A 22,178-nucleotide genomic window follows, 5' to 3' on the forward strand; every position below is an offset into this window, starting at 1 on the left:
ACGGACTGTAGATTATATCTAAATAGGTACAGATAAAGACCATTATCCTGTAATAATGTAGGTAGATATGTCTACTAGACCTTGTGACAGATGGTTGCTTTCACATAAACTACTAATATTTCTACTTATAACCTTGATTTGTAAATATCTTAATAATAAATAATAAAACTGGAAAAAAAGTGTTTTAATATGCCTATAAATTATTTTTATGAAGTGCTTTTAAAATAAACGCAAAACCTATTCTAATCTACTCGTAACCCTAAAAACTCCAATAGTTATTGTTATGTTTTTTTCTGTACTTACTGCCGTGTTGTCATTATATTTACCTACCAAAATCCATACTATCCATACTATCCATACTAATATTATAAATGCGAAAGTAACTCTGTCTGTCTGTCTGTCTGTCTGTCTGTCTGTTACGCTTTCACGCCTAACGCTGAACCGATTTTTGATGAAATTTGGTACAGACATAGAATAGACCTTGGAAAGAACATAGGCTATCTTTTTTTGCGGAAAAAGGCTTTAAGGGGTTAAAATAGGGGATGAAAGTTTATAAGGTGGAAGTTCGTCGTTGTCGAAGATAAAACCATGAAACTTGGCTTTTAGGCACTTAATAAGAAATAAATCGATATTTGTTTGAGCTTTTTTGAAAATTTGACCTGTGAGGGGGTGAAATAGGGGATGAAAAATTTATATGGAAGGTCGTCATTATCGAAGATAAAGCGATGAATCTTTCTTAAACTTGCCATTTCGGCACGTGATAAGAAGTAAATAGATATTTTTTCGCGCCTTTTTTAATTATTTCCTGTGAGGGGGTGAAATAGGGGATGAAAGTTTATATGGAAGATCGTCATTGTCGAAGATAAATCAATGGTTCTCTATGAAACTTGGCATTTGGGCACGTGATAAGAAATAAATATATATTTGTTTGCGCGTTTTTTTAAATTCTTCCTGTGAGGGGGTGAAATAGGGGATGAAACTTTGTATGGAAGATCGTCGTTGTCGAAGATAAATCGATGGTTTTTCATGAAACTTGGCATTTGGGCATGTGATAAGAGATAAATAGATATTTATTAGCGCGTTTTTTATAAGTCTTCCTGTGAGGGGGTCAGATTTTTCTTATTTATTGAGCTATAAGAGCTACCTTTATGCAAAATTCCACGTTTCCAGGAAAGCCGGAAGTACCCTATTACTTTTCTGTTAAGGCGATTTACATGGATACACCTTTTTAATGACTGTAGCTTTTGATTGCCTTGACTTAGAAGTTTGATTTTTTCACAGCTTTCGGGCCTATTGACCTGAGTTTAGGGTTTGAATTTCAACTCGATACCGATACTCCGCTTTACGAGATAAAGGGTCTTGACAAACAGACGGACGGACGGACGGACAGCAAAGTGATCCTATAAGGATTCCATTTTTTCTTCTTGAGCTGCGGAACCCTAAAAAACATTTGTTCCGGCTTTTTTCAAATTTCGACCTATTTACTTGAAAATATGGGGATGAAATTTCTCAAGGAATTTCAAACAAATTATTATACGTATATTTATCGGAAATATGTGTAGCTATGCTTAGTAAAAATGCCGTCTTAATTATAATCCTACCCTCCTAACTTACCTACAATAAAGGACATTAGGTGTCAAGAGTTCACTTTGAAGAATTAAGTAAACATTTTATATTGGCAGGGTAGAATACACGTCGTATTGCTAAAATGTGGCTTCCCGCAAAATATTTATGTTTTACCAAAGAACATGGATGAATGGATGGATGGAAAAACAAAAAAAATATAGTTTAGGTATATTTATAGCAATGTTTTAAAATACATTATTTTCAGTAAACCGTAGAAGTTTCTATGTACTAATTATTGGCAAAATAGGTATCCTAAATAAATTAAATACTTCCCAAAGTTACTATTCCACGCAGACGAAGTCGCGGGCAAAAGCTAGTGACGAAATAAATTCTAAATCAACAACTCATTCTAAACACTTTCCAACAACCTTATCCGTTTAGGAAGCCACTTGGTCATACAGATAAAAAGTCATTAACACGTTAACACAAAAACTATTAAAACACAGCAAACGTTGACATTTTTGTAAACATAACCTACAAAACGAACCACTAATTTTGGCGCCCTTTTTGACGTTTAACATGCGAGCATAGAGACGGCGGTTTTGTTTTTAATTTTTAATTAACAACGCGTGCGGCCGCCTTGGCGCGCGGAGTGTGACTGCCAGCTTTATTTTTATTATGATTTTTATCAATGACATGGCGTTATCATGCGTAACTAATGGTAACTAATTTACATAGTTGTTAAAGTATTTTGAACTGATTATTATACTAGGTACTGAAAAAAGGGGCAGTTGAATTTGGTTCGAAGAACAGAAACAAATAAATGTCATTATTGTTATTTTAATTTTTCTTCTATAATTATAGCGTTTAGCGTTTACTGTTTTTAAATAAATAAATATAAATAAATATCACGGAAAATTCACACCAATTGACCTAGTCCCAAAGTAAGCTTAGCAAAGCTTGTGTTATGGGTACTAAGCAACGGATAAATATAATTATATAGATAGATACATACTTAAATACATATTAAACACCCAAGACCCGAGAAGAAACATTCGTATTTTTCATACAAATATCTGCCCCGACACGGGAATCGAACCCGGGACCTAGTCAGGTTCTCTAAGCTAGTAGCTAGGCCATCTGGTCGTCAAACTGGTACTTATAATATGAAAACTTTTCATTAGACATTAGCAAAAAAAAAACAACCAAGTGCGAGACGGACTCGCGCACCGAGGGTTCCGTACAAACCTGTAAATAAAAATTTGCGATTTTCGCAATTTTTCCTTTATCTGTGCTTTAAGACGTTGCTTCGTACCAAATTTAAAAAATTCTGAGTTCACGGGAAGTATACTGTAAGTTTGATTCCCTTGCGAATTTCGAAAATTTGCGGAAATTCGCGGCATAAACGGCTGTATCTTTTGATTGCGTTGGCTTAGAAGTTTGACTTTTTCACGGCTCCAAGGGACAGTAGACCTGAGTATTTGATAATTTTCAGCTCGATACCTCCACGCGTTCCAGAGAAAAAGGGTCTTGACAGATGGACAGATGGACAGACGGACGGATAACAAAGTGATTCTATAAGGGTTCCATTTTTTCCTTTCGAGGTACGGAACTCTAAAATGGCTGAAAAATCACGTTTTTTGTATGGGAGCCCCTTAAATGTTAATTTTGTTTTACAGCCACATGCAGTTATACATGATCTGTGCAAAATTAAACTGTCTTACTATCACGGTTCATGACATACAGCCTGGTGACGGACGGACGGACAGCGAAGTCTTAGTAATGGGTTTCCGTTTTTACCCTTTGGGTACGGAACCCTAAAAATACGTGATAAACACGTTTCTGATTATCTAACTGAGACGGACTAAATAGGTCTACAGGGTGGCCCATTTAGATCGGTCAGTAGGGAAAGTATGAAACTATAAGACATACGAAGATCTGATCGTGTTTCATAGTAACATTTACTGTTTACTAGCGTTTCCGCGGCTTCGCACGCGTAAATCATTAGATACAGCAGTTGAATTGAAATTCCGGGATTTTATTAAATTCTCGTTGGAATTCCCTAAAATTACGTCATGGTTTTCATTGACGTTATATTACAACAACCATGCCAAATTTTCATGACTCTAATGCCTCCTCTACATATCGACGGATGCGTCGGCAGATGGATCCGCAACCATATCTTCGGATAAATTGCGATCCGTCCACACATCGGCAGACGTGTGGACAGGCGCGTTGCGTTCGCGCTGTCACCCTTTGATCCGTGTCGAAAAACCGACACCAAACGGATGAGTGGCAGATGCATCGGCCGACGTTAAATACCTACCACAGACAAGCAAAAACCACCCTCTACACCTCGGCGGACGCATCCGCAGATACAATCTGCCGACGCATCCGTCGATATGTAGAGGAGGCATAAGCCCAGCGGTTGTTATTTCGAGATTTTATCCCTATCCCGTGGGAATTTCGGGATAAAAAGTATCCTATGTTAACCTAATCCAGGTTAGTAACTAACTTTTTGCCAAATTTCATCCAAATCCGTCCAGCCATGTCAGCGTGAAAATGGGGTAGAGCAGAGCACACGAAACGTTACCGCTTCGGAGCCACTTTTAGCATTGTCTTTAAATTAATAGCGAAATTAAATATGCAAATCTAGACCGAATCAAGATTAAAACGAATGATTTCAGGTGGACATTATTATAATAATAATAAATATACGTACTTAAATACAATTGGTAGGTAATTTTTCTCAAATTTTTCAATTTTACCATGAGACAAGATTCCATTTTTGACGATACTCTGGATGGACAGATTTCTAGGATTCCGGAGTCAAAATGACAAAAACTGAACCCTTTTAGATTCGCCATATCTGTCTGTCTGTCAGTCTGTCTGTCTGTCCGTCCGTCCGTCCGCGGCTTTGCTCAGGGACTATCAATGCTAGAAAGCTGTAATCTTGTACGAATATGTATGTAAAGTATGCCGACAAAATGGTACAATAAAAATAAAAAAAAAAACTTTTTTTTCGTATACCATAGACGTAAAGTGGGGTGATTTTTTTTCTCATCCAACCTTGTAGTGTGGGGTATATAGGTCTTTTAAAATCATTAGGGGGTTGCTAAAACGATTTTTCGATTCAGTGGTTTGTTTGCAAAATATTCAACTATAAAGTGCAAATTTTCATTAAAATCGAGCGTCCCCCCCCCTCTAAAATCTAAACGGTAGTAGGTAAATGTATCAAACTTTCAAGCAAAGCCTAAGGAATAAAATATACCTAAACTATGGAAGATTCCGTATAAAATACGAATCCTTAGAAAAATATTACTTATTTTTTTCCTAATGGCTACGGAACCCTATTTTTGGCGTGTCCGACATGCTCTTGGCCCGTTTTTTTATTTTATCAATGACAGTAAATCGCACAGCGCCTGGAATAATGCTTTCGTACACAATGCTATTAGCTGTTTTGAAGGCGTTTTGCGCGAATTGGACTATCCGACATTAGGGCATTATAACCTTTGAACTTTTTGACAATGGACAATGTGACTCCTGGACTCTCGGACATATGGACTATCCGACATTAAGGCATTATAACCTTCGAACTTTTTGACAATGGACAATGTGACACCTGGACTCTCGGACATATGGACTATCCGACATTAAGGCATTATAACCTTCGGACTTTTTGACCATGGACAATGTGACACCTGGACTTTCTGACATTTGGACATGTATGCCCCTAAACGATAATTATGAATGAATGATGTATAATTGCGTTTGGAACATAGATATATAATAGATATGTTTGGAATGAGCGCTAATTGACAGGAGAAATATCGCTAGATAGCATTAGTAGGTATCGTGAGGTTTTTTTGACGTAACGGTCTTGCTAGCAATTGGCTCATATTTTTTTTCGCGCTTAGATACAATAGTTTTTTCGCACCTCTCCTTCAGAAAAGTAACTTTTCCTCCCTGACGAGAGGGAGCAAAGTGCAACTTTTCTGTTCAGGCTTTTCGAAGTGTTTTATTGCAAATGCCATTTTTTGAAAGTGATAATTGTGAAGCCACGCCATTTTCTATGCTGGTTGTTCTTTAATAGTATTTAGTTGTTTTTTTTTTCAAGTTTCTTAATGCTCGGTGTGAAAAGTTAAATAAGCCACTCGGGAGCAAAATTATTTTCATCTTGGGCGTTAACCAGTTGAATCCCTCATTACGCTCAGGATTCTACTTTACATTCTACTTTATATTGCAGAATCCTTCGCTATCTTCTGGATTCAATGTACGCCCTCGCCGTAAATACACCATTTTGCTCCCTTGTGACACAAATAACTAAATATCAACTGCTCGACACCTTTTACGACAGATTTCTTTTTCCGATGCAGAGACGTTCATTATTGAGGAGTCCTGCAGGGCTACTACGAAACTCGAAACTCGAAGTTCGTGTCGTGCGGTCCCTCTGACGCTTATACTATTTAATACGAGAGCGAGAGGGACCGCACGACACGAACTTCGAGTATCGAGTTTCGTAGTAGCTCTGCTGGTGCTTCACCACCCGTTCCATTTCACCGCATTGTGATGAGCATAAATTGCTTAGCAATTGTGTTAAAGTTATTGAAATTCAACCCGTGAAGTACATTTTATTGAGTAGTAGCTCCGTTGGTAAAATGTAAGTTTACATCATCTGTTCCACTTTACTAAATCATGATTTTCAAGAGCAAATGCACAAGTTACTACTAAATATATCCAAATAACCACAGGTGTCCCTACAATATTTGAAGAGATACGATTCCTTTGACTTACTTACTTAGGATCGCAGAATAAGTTAAATGCGTAGTTAAATTAGCTTCAATGTACTTCTTAAATCAAGAAAATATCTTTTTCTTCCAACTATGCTTTAATTCCATTTTAACCGTACTAAAAACCCAGCACAAAGCGGGACTTTTCTGCTCTAGAGCAGAAAAAATGTGTGACAATCCTTTATTGCATTGTTTTAGATTTTTTTTTAATTGCACCACCAAAGAGGTAACACAAGTATTTTTGCTATAAAATTAGCCTGCATAGTGTAAAAAAAGGTTGCTCAACCTGACGGTCTTATGAAATTTGACAGATTGCGTACAAAAAATTGTTGCTACCAATCTTACCAAAAACAGTAAGTAGCCGTATATTTAAAAAAAAACTGTGTTTGGTTGGCCAACCTGGCGCCCATCCGAAATTTGACAGATCGCGGGTAAAAATATCTGGCCCTATACTACGAAGTGCAAAACTCGAACTTCGTATGTTGCCGTCCCGCTGACGCTTATGTCATTTAATACGCGAGTGAAAGGGACGGTGCGATACGAACTTCGAGTTTCGAGTTTCGTAGTAGCCCCTCTGCTACTGGCTACTAACTCTGCCAAAAAAAAAGTAAGAAATAATAAAAAAAAATTGGCGGGAACCTTGCGAATTTTCCGTGGTCATTTTTTCAGAGTGCGAATGTAAACTTACAAAAATGGAATCATCAAGTGCTATTGACATTTCTTTCCTATTAATTGTTTAGCATGAGTTTTTTTTGTCTACTATTCCTGTAATAGTTGAAAGAAAAGCAGATTATGCACCTCGCATTAAGAAAATTATATTGCCCTCGTGCTTTTTAAAGCCCTCGCTGCCGCTCGGGCTCCAAATCGGCACTCGGTGCTATAATAAATAACTTTCTGCTTGGTGCAACAATCTACTATAGTAGTAGATTATGACCTATTGCGATTTTACTTATTCCGGCCCTTTATTCGTGCTCGTCAGTGTATAACATACGGCCGCTGCGGCGCCTGCTCACATTGCCATGTTAGTTAAATAAAAGTTCGCAAAAAGTGTAAGTACTTACAGATTACTGTGCTCCAAATTATAATGTCCAAAAGACTTTCTTCTCCAGACTTTCTTCTTCGATTTCTCCCTCAAACTACTGAACACACCACAAAACTTCTTCATTTCTCTCCCGCCAAAATTACATCCTTCTGAAGCACTTCTTTCTCCGCAAATTTCTTTACTTAAAGAATTCGTGTTTTCAAAAGTACTACTGCTTATATTACTTTTCACATCACACTCTATGTGGTTAGCCTCTATGTATTCTTTATGTTTGTCATGTCTTGTTTTAGCTATTTTCATGTAATCATTGTTATTTGTTTCAGAATCAGACGCACATTCTTTTTGGATTTCATATTTATCTCTACTCTCATTGTTTAATTTTATGTCATTTTCAATTGTGATATTATCTTCTATGTTATCTTTATGGTTATTTTCTTCATGTGTTGTTATATTAATGTATTCATCCTCTTGTAGTTCGAAAGCTGTGTTATTTATTCCATTCATCTTCTTGATTTAAATTGGAGGTTGAAAAAAAGAAATTTTAATTAAAAAACTATTCCCATTTCACTATCGCAGCTGGACATATAAAAATAACCAAACCAACAAAAAGTTGAAAAACCCTACTCAATATCTCAAAAACGGCTGAACCGATTTTGATAAAACATTTCTAAAAACTATCGCTAGAAAATTTGCTTTCAAATAATAAAAAAACATTAAAATCGGTCCACCCGTTTAAGAGCTACGGTGCTACAGACAGACACTCAGACACACAGCGGTCAAACTTATAACAGGGGATTTAAAAAGCTATTTAAAATATTACCATTAGAAAGAAAAACCAACCGATCGCGATTAAAAATATTTCTTTGTGTGTTTAAAAATTATTTTCTTTACGGGTTAGTAAAGTCAAACTGATAAAGAACTTAGCGCTGGAGAATTCAATTATTTCTTATGCAATCTTAAATTCCGGCTACAGTCAGTCTTTACTTACATACATACCTACGTATAGTCAACTAATAAAACTCAGTACCTGGGCGATCAAGCTTTTCTTGGGCTAAAATTCGATAATAAGCGCTTTCTTATAGATAAGACCAAGCAAGATCGATTTGTCATCCGCATTACCCCTAATACCAAATTTCATCGAAATCGCTGGAGCCGTTTCGCCATGTCTGTCTGTCTGTCTGTCCGCGGCTTTGCTCAGGGACTATCAATGCTAGAAAGCTGTAATTTTGTACGAATATAAATGTAAGCTATACCGACAAAATAGTATAATTAAAAATTCAAAAAAAAAATTTTAGAATTCCTCCCATAGACGTAAAGTGGGGGTGATTTTTTTTCTCATCCAACTCTTAAGTGTGGGGTATTGTTGGATAGTTCTTTTAAAACCATTAGGGGTTTGCTAAGACGATTTTTCGATTCAGTGATATGTTTGCGAAATATTCTACTTTAAAGTGCAAATTTTCTTTTGTCTTTTGTTTTCGGTATTATAATACATACCCTTTGCGTTGGGGTTTAAAAACTAAAAACGGCCTCGGAGCAGTTGGAGTACTTAGATATCAATAAAAAAATGAATACCTTATGTTTTGGTGAATATTCAGCCTTTTAAAAAACACTGGAACACACGTAGCTAATACGAGGTTTAACTTAAAATGAACGCAATACGTGCCCGAACAGCTATATCGTCCAAAGACATTGTTTTAATAACAAAGATTATATTAGTGTTATGACTCAATATGGCATTGGACACGTTGCTAATTTAATGAGTTCCTGATGCCATTAAGAACTGGCCAAGCGCGTGGCGGGACCCCCACTTGGGGTTCCGTAAAATTATTATTTACTGGTGCTTACCCACCGTAAATCCAGCAATTGAATTGAAATTCCAGACGTTAAAAATAATCATGCCAAATTTCAGAATCAAATTTGAGAATATCGGGATAAAATTAGACTTTGTGTTATTCCAGATGTGCCAGCTACCTACATACCAAATTTCATCCAAATCCGTCCAGCCGTTTTAGCGTGAAGGAGTAACAAACACATTGGGGCTTGAAAGAAAAGAGCTTATACTTTCTTAAAAGGCCGGCAACGAGCCAACGATTCTCCTTGAGTAGTTGGTACTTATGGGCGGTGCTCATTTCCCATCAGATGACCCGCTTGCTGGTTTGCCTTCCTCTCATAATAATAAAAATAAATTTTGGTAAAAAAAAACATTTTTAATCATCCCAGCCTATATACGTCCCACTGCTGGGCACAGGCCTCCTCTCAGAACAAGAGGGCTTGGGCCATAGTTCCTACGAGTGCTTCGCGGGTTCGTGCAGGTTTCCTCACAATGTTTTCCTTCATCGCAAAGCTCGTGGTAAATTTCAAATGTAATTCCGCACATGAATTTCGAAAAACTCAGAGGTGCGAGCCGCGGTTTGAACGCACGACCCTCTGCTTGAGAGGCGATAGGTCAAACCACTAGGCCACCACGGCAAGAGTTCCGTCCTGTGGAGACGATCCCGGCCGGACTACCAGGATGTCACTACATATCAAACTTCAAGTCAATCCAACTACTGGAAGTTGGTCGAATTTAACTTGCAAGATTTGATTACAGACAGACATACAGACAGACAGACAGGTGAAACTAAATAAAAGCTTGTAAAATAGTTTTTAATTCAATCAAGCGTTACTTTGCTTTACTGATATATCAATGAAATATAAACAACTAGAGTTTCCCCCGGCTTCGCACGCGTAAACTATTCGATCTGGTAGTTACAATTAAAATTCCGGGATGTCACAAAATGCAAGTGCGAGTCGGACTCGCGCACGAAGGGTTCCGTACTATCTACTCAACATGGAAGCTCGGTAGGGCCCTGGTGTGGGACGCGACATGCGTTGATACTTTCGCTCTGTCCCACGTCCAGGCAACTAGCTCACAAGCCGGCGCTGCGGCTGATCAGGCTCAAATACTCAAGCGTCGCAAGTACTCCTCCTTATTAAAGGATTACGAGGTTGCGGCGCTTGCTGTTGAGACCTTAGGGCCCTGGTCAGCCGACATGAAGTTTTTTATAAAGGCCCTGTCGTCCCGGTTGGTCGACGCTTCTGGGGACCCAAGAGCTGGCGCGTACTTATCCCAGCGGATCTCACTTGCGATCCAAAGGGGTAATGCGGCCAGCGTCATGGGAACCCTGCCACAGGCAGATCTTTTAGACGGGGTATTCTTTTTATAATTTTCATTGTTACAGTTAGTTAAGTTATCTTAGGTTAGTTCTTTTTTATGTATGTAAACTCATAATTGTACAACTTTAAAAATTACTTGATATAATTTTATTATCTTGTGCTATAAATTATTCAATAAAAAAAACATTCATTAGACATTAGCAAAAAACGGCAAAAATCACGTTTGATGTATGGGAGCCCCCTAAAATAATTATTTTATTCTCTTATTAGTATTTGTTGCTATAGCGGCCACAGTTATACATAATCTGTGAAAATGACAACTGTCGAACTATCACGGTTCATGAGATACAGCCTGGTGGCAGACGGACGAACGGACAGCGAAGCCTTAGTATGGTAGGAATTTTTTGAGGTGTCCCGATCTCGTTAACAGCCCACGTGTCAAACAAAGCCATTGTATTCTATTATGTCCTCAAGTGCATTAGCCTCGGTTTAAAATGAACGAAAATATAAGATAAAATATTTAATTCAAATAACGACTTTATTATTTACAATAGAGAGTTCATTTTAAATAAAACTTTGTTGGCAGATAATATTCTTCAAAATAGAATACGCTTGCCTCATGGAGAACGTGCGGATCTGCGAACGTGTTATTTTTTAAATACCATTTCTGCTCTAGATAATGAAGTCGATATTGCAGTGAACTATTTTATTTTATATTTCCGTTAGTTTTATTTTAAACTGAGGATTATGCGGTTGAGGGCACAATAGAATACAATGGCTTCGTTTGAAAGGTGGGCTGTTAACGAGATGAGGATATCTCAAAAAATTCCTACTATAATAGGGTTTCCGTTTTTACCCTTTGGGTATGTTACGTGACCCTAAAAACCGAGTCATGTACCAGGATGGAACCTTTTAATAGTCAAAAGTGTTGGTTAAGTTATCGCAACTTTAAAATTAAACTGAAACAATTCGAAATATTCACAGTTCCAATAAACTTGAAATAAAACACAATGGCGCACTGTTGCGTGAGGTTCTTAAGTATGGCTTTCAAAGTCTGTTATTACGGGCGTGAAAACAAAGTTTACATTAAAATCATATTTAATACACCTTAAAACCGTACCATAAAAATATCGAGCATGCCACAGTGTTGCATAGTCCCCGTTTTGTTCGGAAATAAGGGAGGACAAAGGTTTCCGAAAGACAAAACTGTCTCAAACCACAGACATTCATTGCCCCGGAACGCATATTTGCCATATTTAATTTCAGATATTGCAAAATATTCACAAAAATATTCTAATTATAAATAAACCCGCGTAGCTCACCCAAAAACTATGAGATTTGACATTTCGGAGACCTCACGCTACACTAGCGCCTCTAGTGGCGAATTCATTACTTTAACACAGTTGCTAAGCAATTTATGCTCATCGTAATGCATATGGTGAAATGGAACGGATGGTGAAGCACCAGGAATCCAAAGGTGACCAGCAGTTGACATTAAACTATTGTATATTAGATTATATACCTACACATAAAAGCGTGAAAAAATTAATGAACCGACTAGGAACATGATAATAATTTTCTACCAAGTCTGAAGTCGGTACCTCAGCACGAGCCAGCAGGAGTGATTGAAGCCCATTATATAGTAGTTATAGTATGTATGACGACCGGTTGGCCAAGTGGTAAGAGAACCTGACTACGAGCAAATATTTGTATGAATAATACGAATGTTTGTTCTCGGATCTTGATATGTAAAGTATGTTTTTATCTATATAAGTATGTTTATCCGTTGCCTAGTATCCATAGTACAAGCTTTGCTTAGTTTGTGGGACTAGGTGAATTGGTTGGTGTGATTTTTTTTTCACAGTTTTGTGAAGTGAATTTTAATTTTGTATTTATTTTTATTTGAAATTACAAACTGAAATATAGATGCACAGAAAAAACAGAAAAATAAGACCATCACTGGGAATCGAACCCAGGTCCTCGGTAATCCGTACCGCGTGCTATACCGCTACACCACTGATGGTCAACGGTACCGACACGAATTTCCCTATGCACCTCATATCTCAGCTTGTGTTTCTTACTTAGTCACTTAAGCAGCGACGCTAGCGACATCTATGCCGTAGTCCTCAAACTTTTTCGGCATTCCATTGGAACTAACCGCTCACCCGGACAAGAGATATCGTTTCTAAGCAATCAAATTAAGATTGGTTTTTTGGAATCTTTTTGTATTTTTTATTTCAATTCCAAATTTTTACTTTTACGGTCATCCCGTAAAACCGTATTTGAAATTACAAACTGAAATATAGATGCACAGAAAAAACAGAAAAATAAGACCATCACTGGGAATCGAACCCAGGTCCTCGGTAATCCGTACCGCGTGCTATACCGCTACACCACTGATGGTCAACGGTACCGACACGAATTTCCCTATGCACCTCATATCTCAGCTTGTGTTTCTTACTTAGTCACTTAAGCAGCGACGCAAAAAAAAGTTTGAGGACTACGGCATAGATGTCGCTAGCGTCGCTGCTTAAGTGACTAAGTAAGAAACACAAGCTGAGATATGAGGTGCATAGGGAAATTCGTGTCGGTACCGTTGACCATCAGTGGTGTAGCGGTATAGCACGCGGTACGGATTACCGAGGACCTGGGTTCGATTCCCAGTGATGGTCTTATTTTTCTGTTTTTTCTGTGCATCTATATTTCAGTTTGTAATTTCAAATACGGTTTTACGGGATGACCGTAAAAGTAAAAATTTGGAATTGAAATAAAAAATACAAAAAGATTCCAAAAAACCAATCTTAATTTATTTTTATTGTTTTTTGACATTTAAATTATGATTTGATTATTGATATGATTGTTCCTATTGCATAAATTTGACTTAGATTTAAGTATATTCTTTTTTTGCTTTTAATTATTATTATTGAATTGAATTCTAATTTGACATTTTAAATTTATTTTTAATTTTTTATTCTGGCTGATAGTTTATTGTAATAAGATTTATTTTTTTGTATACATTTGACGATTATTTTGTGAATTTCTTGTAACTAACTGACATATGTGTTATTACAAAAGGTAATAAATAAATCTAATCTAATCTATAATCTAATGCCCCGTGATATTTATTTATACGTAGTGTTAATTATAACTAGTCTTCTCGTTGAAGTGGCAATGGGCCAGGCCATATAACAGCATGGACTGATGTCCATCTGATGATGGCTGTAGGTGTCGGTCGAATGGAGACGTGGATCGCCAAGGGCAGCGTAGGACGTCTACCAACGAGATGGACGCATGAACAGGTCCATAGCTTTGCTTAGTTTGGGACAAGGTCAATTGGTGTCAAGTGGCCCATGATATTTATTTACTTACTAGCTTTTGCCCGCGATTTCACCCCGTAGAATTCGGTTATCGCGCACTGTTCCCTCAGAAACTGTGCATTTTCCGGGATAAAAAGTTGCCTATGTCACTCTCTGGCCCATAAACTATCTCCATGCCAAAAATCACATCGATCCGTCGCTCCGTTTCGACGTGAAAGATGATCAAACATACAAACACACATACGCATTTATAATATCAGTATGGATGTATTTTCTAGCTCCGCTCTGCTCCAGTGGGCAGTCAGCCTAAAAATTATAATAAAAAAAGTCATAGAGCGCAAATCCGGGTTTAAATTCTTCGCTTTAAAGGCCAAGGGTCAAGCCGCAGACTGCCGCGAATTAAAAATTAAAATAAACCAAAGATAGGGTTCCGTAGCCATTACGAAAAAATCGAGTAATATTTTTCTAAGGATTTCGTATTGTGTACGGAATCTTCCAAGTTTAGGTATATTTTATACCCCAGGCTGCTATTTACTTTTAAACTACTTATAAATAATAGGTACTCAATCTTAGCCGTTACAATTTTCCTTGTAAATTTGATATATATATATACTACCATCCTGTTTTTTTTTTAATTTTCCACCCTTTTAAATTTTAAGAGCGTAAGAGCTGGCAACGTTACATTTTCGTTAGTTTTTCTCGATTATTCCATAAAAATTGAATAAAAATTTAAAATACAACGTCGCCAGCTCAGCAGGTAAACGCTCTTAATGAAAATTTGCACATTAAAGTTGAATATTTCGCAAACAGATCACTAAATCGAGAAATCATCGAGGCAACCCAATGATTTTAAAATACTTATCCAACGATATCCCACATTACAGGGTTAGTCGAGAAAAAAAATCACCCCACTTTTTATGAGAGCTACATACCTACCCAAAAAAATTTTTTTTATTTTTATTTGACCACTTTGTCGGCGTGTCTGATATTCATGCAAAATTATAGCTCTTTAATACTAGGTAACGGCCTCTGAGCTTGAGCTTGAGTTGACTACGGACAAGTACAACTAGCAGTTGAACTTACGGGGGAGAGGATTCCGTAAGGTAAAATTCCACTATCCGACTGATATTATAAATGCAAAAGTTTGTAAGTCTGTTTATTTTTTTGTTACATTTTCACGTCTAAAACACTGAACCGATTTAGATAAAATTCGGTGTAAGTACAGATATACAGAGCGGCCAAAAATCTGGCCCTCAAATGTATTCAGAATCGGTAATTTGTGCCGCCGAGTATAGTTTGAGTCCCGAAGAAGGAAATAGGATAGATTTTATCCTGGAAAATTGCATTGTTCTCGCGGTGTTCGATACAGCGCCATCTATAGTTCATCTGCTGAAATGACATTCATGAACCTCAGCAGTTACAAAATAAAACACAAAATGTGGTGGCGCTAGTATCGCGCATCAATATAAATAAGGTTTTTAAGTTTGTTTGTCACTGTTCCATTGCAATCGGCTTCGGAGTAAAAAGTCCAAAAAACCAACCGGTCTCTCATGTCGGGCACCCAACTTTACACGCGGGATAGAGTGGAAATATAGAGTTGAAATTAAAACTATATGTACCTACTCAAGTCTACAGTCCCTTGAAACTGAAATAAAAATATAAAATTAACGTAACCGATACCGCCATTACTGCCGCAAAAAACAATTTCGCAAAAAAACGTAAATTTTGACACTCAAAGGGAATCAAATAATGTGTAGAATATTTTCCATTGACCTAGAACTTTGAAATTTGGAATGGATATGCATAAATACCTACGAATCTGTATGGAACCCTCGATGCACGAGTCCGACTCCTATTGGCCGTTTTTTTTTTCTTTTAAGGAACCCTAACAAAAATACAACACTCAGCCATGCACATTCAAAAACACTGAACCTAGAAGCTCATCAAATTCGATATTAAGTTCTTATCGTATCGCCCCTTTCACTCTCATGTTAAATACTATAAGTGTAAGCGGGACAGCACGAAACTAATTTCGAAAATCAGCGTCCGTAATATAAGACCTGTTTTTGCTCAGACCCGGTTCGATTGCACAATACCCCATTAAGTAAATGTTTAGACTTTATTCCAAACAACATTAGACATACCTATTAACTAACTTTGGTTTGGGAAAAACCGGGTAACTAGTTTTAATGTTTAATTGCTGACGTAGTATGAATTTAAAATTTTAAAAATAACTTTAATTATTTTTTTTTAAGCCTTTGTGGCCTAGTTGTTTGTCCTATGGCCTCTCAAGCGGAGGGCCGTGGGTTTAAACCCCGGCTCGAACTTCTAAGTTTTTTCGAAATTCATGTGCGAAATTACATTTGAAATTGCGTTTTTTACCATGAGCTTTGCGGTGAGGGAAAACATCGAGAGGAAACCTGCACAACCTGCGAAGAAATCAATGGTGTGTGTGAAGTTCCTAATCTGCACTGGGCCCAAGCGGGAACTACGGCCTAAGTCCTCTCATTCTGAGAGGAGGCCTGTGCCTGTGTGACGTATACAGGCTGGGATGAGGATGATTTGTATTTTTATTTATAAGTATACTTTACCCGCGGTGCGCATGCGTCAAACGATTAAATCCTGCAGTTCAATTGAAATATCAGGATTTCACTAAATTCCCGTAGGAATTCTCAAAAATTACAGCTCACTGACGTTGCATTAAAACAGTCTTTCAAAATTTAATGTCTTGGAGTCCTAGAGCTTAGTTCAAAATTGTATAACTTGGAGAGAGCTTAGCCCAGCCCATGATAACAAGATTTTATTCCGATCCCGTTGGAATGTTGTAAAAAAAGTTAGCCTATGTACCAAATTTCATCGAAATCCGTTCAGCCATTTTAGCGTGAAGGAATAACAAACATACACACACGTGTAACGTACCAACTGAATCGTGAGTCGTGACCAAATGTGGAAACTTTTCGTAGAAAAAGTCATAGCGACATCATTATATAACTTACTGTGAGAGCGTTCTACGGTGGGTAGGTGGGTGGGTGGGAGGAATCAAATGGTTCGACTGTACACAATACTCACAAACTTTCACATGTATAATATAGTAAGTATGATACGAACTACGACGTGTTGCGTCAGTAATCAATCGCCATTTGGAAGCAAGTATAAATAAAACCAGGTCTACATAAAGACATAAACACTTTATCGCTATAAGTAGATTCACATACCCTGTTATAGCCAGTGTGATTTGATAAGGCAATCAGCCAACACGGTCTAAAAATACTCTTACACAATGTTTATAAAATGGTTTTCTATTATTGTTTTATGTGTCAGTGTGAACAGTCTCAAGTTAAAACAAGTGGTAATGCTCAGTAGGCATAGTATAAGGACACCGTTGGTTTCAAATTTGGAAGCGTACTCGGAAAAAAAGTGGCCAGTGTGGGACGTAGAAAGTGGTTATTTGACGAAAAAAGGCCGTCAACTCGAACGCTTCATGGGAAGGTATGTTTCGGAATGGATGATGAATGAGAAGCTGTTCCAAGATAAGTGCCCTGATGAAGACGAAGTATACGTGTATTCAAATACTAAACAAAGGACTATAGAAACAGCTAACGCGTTTGTTGATGGTGCTTTTGGCGACTGCGTGACTGTGCATTATAATAAAGATACAACGGAAATGGATCCAATTTTCAATCCCATCATCAGAAATGATACTCAAGATTTCAAAGACTTAGTGATAAGTGAAATGAAGAAAAAACTAGACGCAATTTCACTGCCGAGACCTTACAGAGAGCTAGATAGGATATTGGAATTGAAGAACTCCTCTATTTGTAGAAAAGAAAACATTTGCACCCTGTCTAAAGTTAAACATGACATTGTTTTTAATTTAAACGAGGAACCAGATGTTTCTGGGCCTCTAATGATAGCTAATTTCATCGTTGATGCCTTTTTAATGGCTTATTACGATGGAAAGCCAATTCACGAGGTCGCATGGGGTGAGGTTACTTTGCTAACAGAATGGGACACTTTGTTATCAGCTGTTCGCGCTTACCACGACGTGCGATTCAAGACGAAAGTGCTCAGTAGAGACCTAGCCAGTCCGCTGCTCGAATACATGACCGACATATTCTTGAACGGAGACAAAAAAGTCTACTTACTTGTTGGCCATGATGCGAATATAAACTCGTTGACTAGCGCAATGAATTTCAAGGATTACAGTTTACACGATCAAGCTGAGAAAACGCCGATCTCTGGGAAATTGGTGTTCCAGAAGTGGTACGATGAATACAAAGATCGGGAATTGTTGAGAGTTTACTATTTGTATCCATCCTTGCAACAGATAAGAGATGGTGTCCAATTGACATTGGATAACCCGCCGCAATGGGGCGCTGCTGGAAATGGAAAATTGTAAGCTGGACGTACATGGTCTGTGCCCGTGGGAAGACTTTGTGAAATTATTGAAAACATTGTAAAGATATTAAATATGTTTTTTGCATTGTGTATCTTTTTTTTACCAAAGAAAAATAAGGGTTAGAAAAGTTTTTTGCATTGTGTATTTATTTTTGAAGAAAAATAAGATTCGAATAATAATTAATTATCTCATTTAGACAGAAAATATAATTGCGTAGACAACTGATGTAAAAAAGATTACTTCGTACTTCGTACTTATTAAGTACTTACCTACCTACGTGTGTGTGTGTGTGTGTGTGTGTGTGTGTGTGTGTGTTCGTGTGTGTGTGTGTGTGTGTGTGTGTGTGTGTGTGTGTGTGTTATTGTAGCTATAGGAGGCGGAGGAGCAGCAATAAACACACATTTGTTGTATATTATGTAACTATCGTGACGTCGTGAGTGAGAAAATTAGTTGTTTGTAGTCCATTAATATGAATCTCCGTAAAGTATCGCCTGATACAATGAAATATTTACTTGATGAGGGCATTACCGTGTTTCCATAATAATACCAACTTTCGCAATAAAATGAGCAACATTCGCAGTCGAGTCGCCCGTGTACCCTTTGCGAGTGCAGCGATTGCAATAAAAACGTTGAAAAACAACCTGTATAAAAATTTTGATATTTGACCTTTGCGACAACCCTACGTTGTATCAATTGACCTCAGAACAAAATGGTGTATACATATCTCTTAAAGGCCGCGATAGTGGGACTTTAATTTTTTTTATTAGTGAAAGGCCACATTAGGAGCAATATCTTCAAGTTAGACACAAGGTTTGAGGCTTAATGGAGAAAAATAATATAAAATTACTCAGTATCCAGAGGCCGTTTGTAAAAATGAAACTGCAAAATATTGCGCCTCAAGATGCTTCATCATCCCAGCCTATAGGTATACGTCCCACTGCTGGGCACAGGCCTCCTCTCAGAACAAGAGGGCTTGGGCCATAGTTCCCACGCGGGCCCAGTGCGGATTGGGAACTTCACACGCACCATTGAATTGCTTCGCAGGTTTGTGCAGGTTTCCTCACAATGTTTTCCTTCACCGCAAAGCTCGTGGTAAATTTCGAGTGCGAGCCGTGGTTTGAACCCACGACCCTCTGTCTGAGAGGCGATTGGTCAAACCACCAGGCCACCACGGCTCAAGATGCTTAATCATACTTAATTTAATATTTAAAATGCAGTCCGTCATCGATTTACGCTGAAAACAGCATGGGAAAATTTTTAAGGCTTACATTGGAACACTGTGGGCTTTGCGAAACCATACCGATGAATAGCGGGGCTACTACGAAATTCTAAAATCGAAGTTCGTATCGTACTGTCCCTCTCACTCTTGCGTTAAATAATATAAGCGTCAGCGGGATGACAAGATACGAAGTTCGAATTTTGCACTTCGTAGTAGGTACGGCTTGCATACGTATAATTATCTAAAATGTATTTTTATGTGTATCGAATATGTGTAAATAAATGTTTCTCTCTCTCTCTCACTCTCTAAAACTATGTAAGCGATCTTGACGTCTTTTTGTGGAAATTTAAAAAAAAAGTCACAGGAAATAATATAAATAATAAATAGTTGTAGTTGTAATTAGTTGACATTGTTGGTGTATTTTAATTTTCCTTATTAAAGTTTTTTTGGAGCATCAAAAAATAAATATCACGGGACAATTCACACCAAAGCTTGTGTAATGGGTACTAAGCAACGGATAAATATAATTATATAGATTTAAATACATATTAAACACCCCAGACCCGAGAACAACGCTTTCGTATTTTTCATACAAATATCTGCCCCGACACGGGAATCGAACCCGGGACCTCAAGGTTCGTAGTCAGGTTCTCTAACCACTAGGCCATCTGGTCGTCAATTATCTATAATACGAGTACTTATAGCAAGAATATTATGTTAATTTGCATTATTTTGGTTTTGTAAGTAATACTTTGTGAAAATAAAAGTTTTTCAATTTTCCGTGAGTCTACTTGAACTAAATCTCGCACGTATTAAACAGACTGGTAACATTTAGATGAATTGTCACTGTCAGTTTTTGACATAGACGTCACGTCAAATTTTTTTTTACCGATACGAATTTTTATTTATTAAGGAGCGGCCACATGCAGTCACTCGACGCTCGATTCCAGCATCAAATCTGGTCACGTGACATACAGCGTTTAAGCTGAAAATGTTGAGCTTTATCGCTGAAAAAAAAAACCTCTTCGATTTCGTAAAAGAACACTGTTATTTTTTTAATTCACTCCAATTTCTTTTATTTGTATCATTGCCACGACTGCCACTAAAGGAGTTTAAGAAATCAGCTTCCAAGACCAAGATCATTCCTGCAAGCAGACATCTTGACGGCTTGACGCTACTGTTCGATTCGACTCGGTTCGGTTCGATTAATTCAAGACTACAGTTTTGTAAATTATAAGTACGTATGTATAATTAAATTGAGAGTAGAACTATTGCAGGTCAATGCTCCTTTATCATAGATATTTAATTTTGCAAAGTCACAATCTTTGACTATATGTACATATCGACACCTCCTACGTATACTGGTACAAGTGCATAATCATAAATTTACAGGAGAGCTGTTCAAAGGTTCAAAAACCTGTAACTTTCTCATTTGGTGATATAACTTTTCAAAATTTTGCATTAGTTCCAAAGAAAATATTGGCTTTCTACCTGTATTCATGGAATTTTGAATTTTTTTATAGTTTTTGAGAAAATGGCAGATACACTACTATACGCGTATTTTACATCTTGTAGTTGTGCGGTATACTGAGCTAATTACCACTTGCTCCAGTATACGGCGTAATGCGTAGATTACTGATCTAACGATATTTTTATATTGTATATGAATTTTTAGATGAAATACTTATATGGCTTGCAATGAACAATAAAAAAGATGCTCTTTTACCTTCATCTATTGATTTATAAACGTTTTTATCACTTGCATCATTATACGCTAACATTAGCATGCCACTTGTACCAATATACCGCTAGTAATGTTTTAAACGTGCTATACAAAATACAGAAATATACCTTTATAAAAAACCTCACTTGAAATATAAATGGTTTTATTAAGAAAAGTAATTGTATTAAGTGCTTTAAATTAATGGAAGCACATTCAATTGATTCGTATTCCTGTTCAAATGTGTACTCATATTTTATTGTGAAAGGTTCCTCATGTGATACATATATCGCATCGCACCCATTTGTATCCACATAACGGTTTAGCTTTTTGTGCCTCTTCAGGGTTCCGTATCCAAAAGGTATAAACGGAAACCCTACTACTTTATACTACTTCGCTGTCCGTCCGTCTGTCACCAGGCTGTATCTCATGAACCATGATAGTTAGACAGTTGAAATTTTCACAGATTATGTATAACTGTAGTCGATATAATATATATATAACAAAAAATAGATCAGAATAAATATTTAAGGGGGCCCCCATACAACAAATGTTTTTTTTTTGCCATTTTTTTGCTAATCCTAATGAAGTTGTATAGATGGTACGGAACCCTTCGTGCGCGAGTCTGATTGGCACTTTGCTTAAGACAAGCTTTGACATGAAATATTGAGTCAAAGTCAAAATATCTTTATTCAATTTAGATTGTAACAAGCACTTATAAATGTCAAAAAATTTACCACCGGTTCGTAAAAACCTCTGTTGAGAAGAGTCTGGCAATAAACCTAGGTATATTTTGTAAACAGATTTACAATCATATTTTAGTGATATCTATACATCACAAGTATTTAACACAACTACATATTTAAAACAGTTCTCAATTCGCTATTTGGAGTAAGCACTCGCCAATGCGGATCGGAATTATTTCCAAATTTCCCTATCCATGATATAATCATTAATTTTAATAATACG

At 37.2% G+C, this 22,178-nt stretch overlaps 1 protein-coding gene across 1 annotated transcript; it reads left to right on the plus strand.

The window, feature by feature from the left end:
* The first annotated feature begins 17,064 nt into the window (after positions 1-17,064).
* Positions 17,065-18,285, plus strand: LOC141443886 (glucose-1-phosphatase-like). The gene has a single exon (XM_074109254.1). The coding sequence runs from the start codon at positions 17,152-17,154 to the stop codon at positions 18,268-18,270; it is 1,119 nt and encodes a 372-aa protein (XP_073965355.1). The 5' UTR covers positions 17,065-17,151; the 3' UTR covers positions 18,271-18,285.
* Positions 18,286-22,178: the final 3,893 nt, after the last annotated feature.

Source organism: Choristoneura fumiferana, chromosome 28 (genome assembly GCF_025370935.1).
Source record: "Choristoneura fumiferana chromosome 28, NRCan_CFum_1, whole genome shotgun sequence".
NCBI classification, from domain to species: domain Eukaryota; kingdom Metazoa; phylum Arthropoda; class Insecta; order Lepidoptera; family Tortricidae; genus Choristoneura; species Choristoneura fumiferana.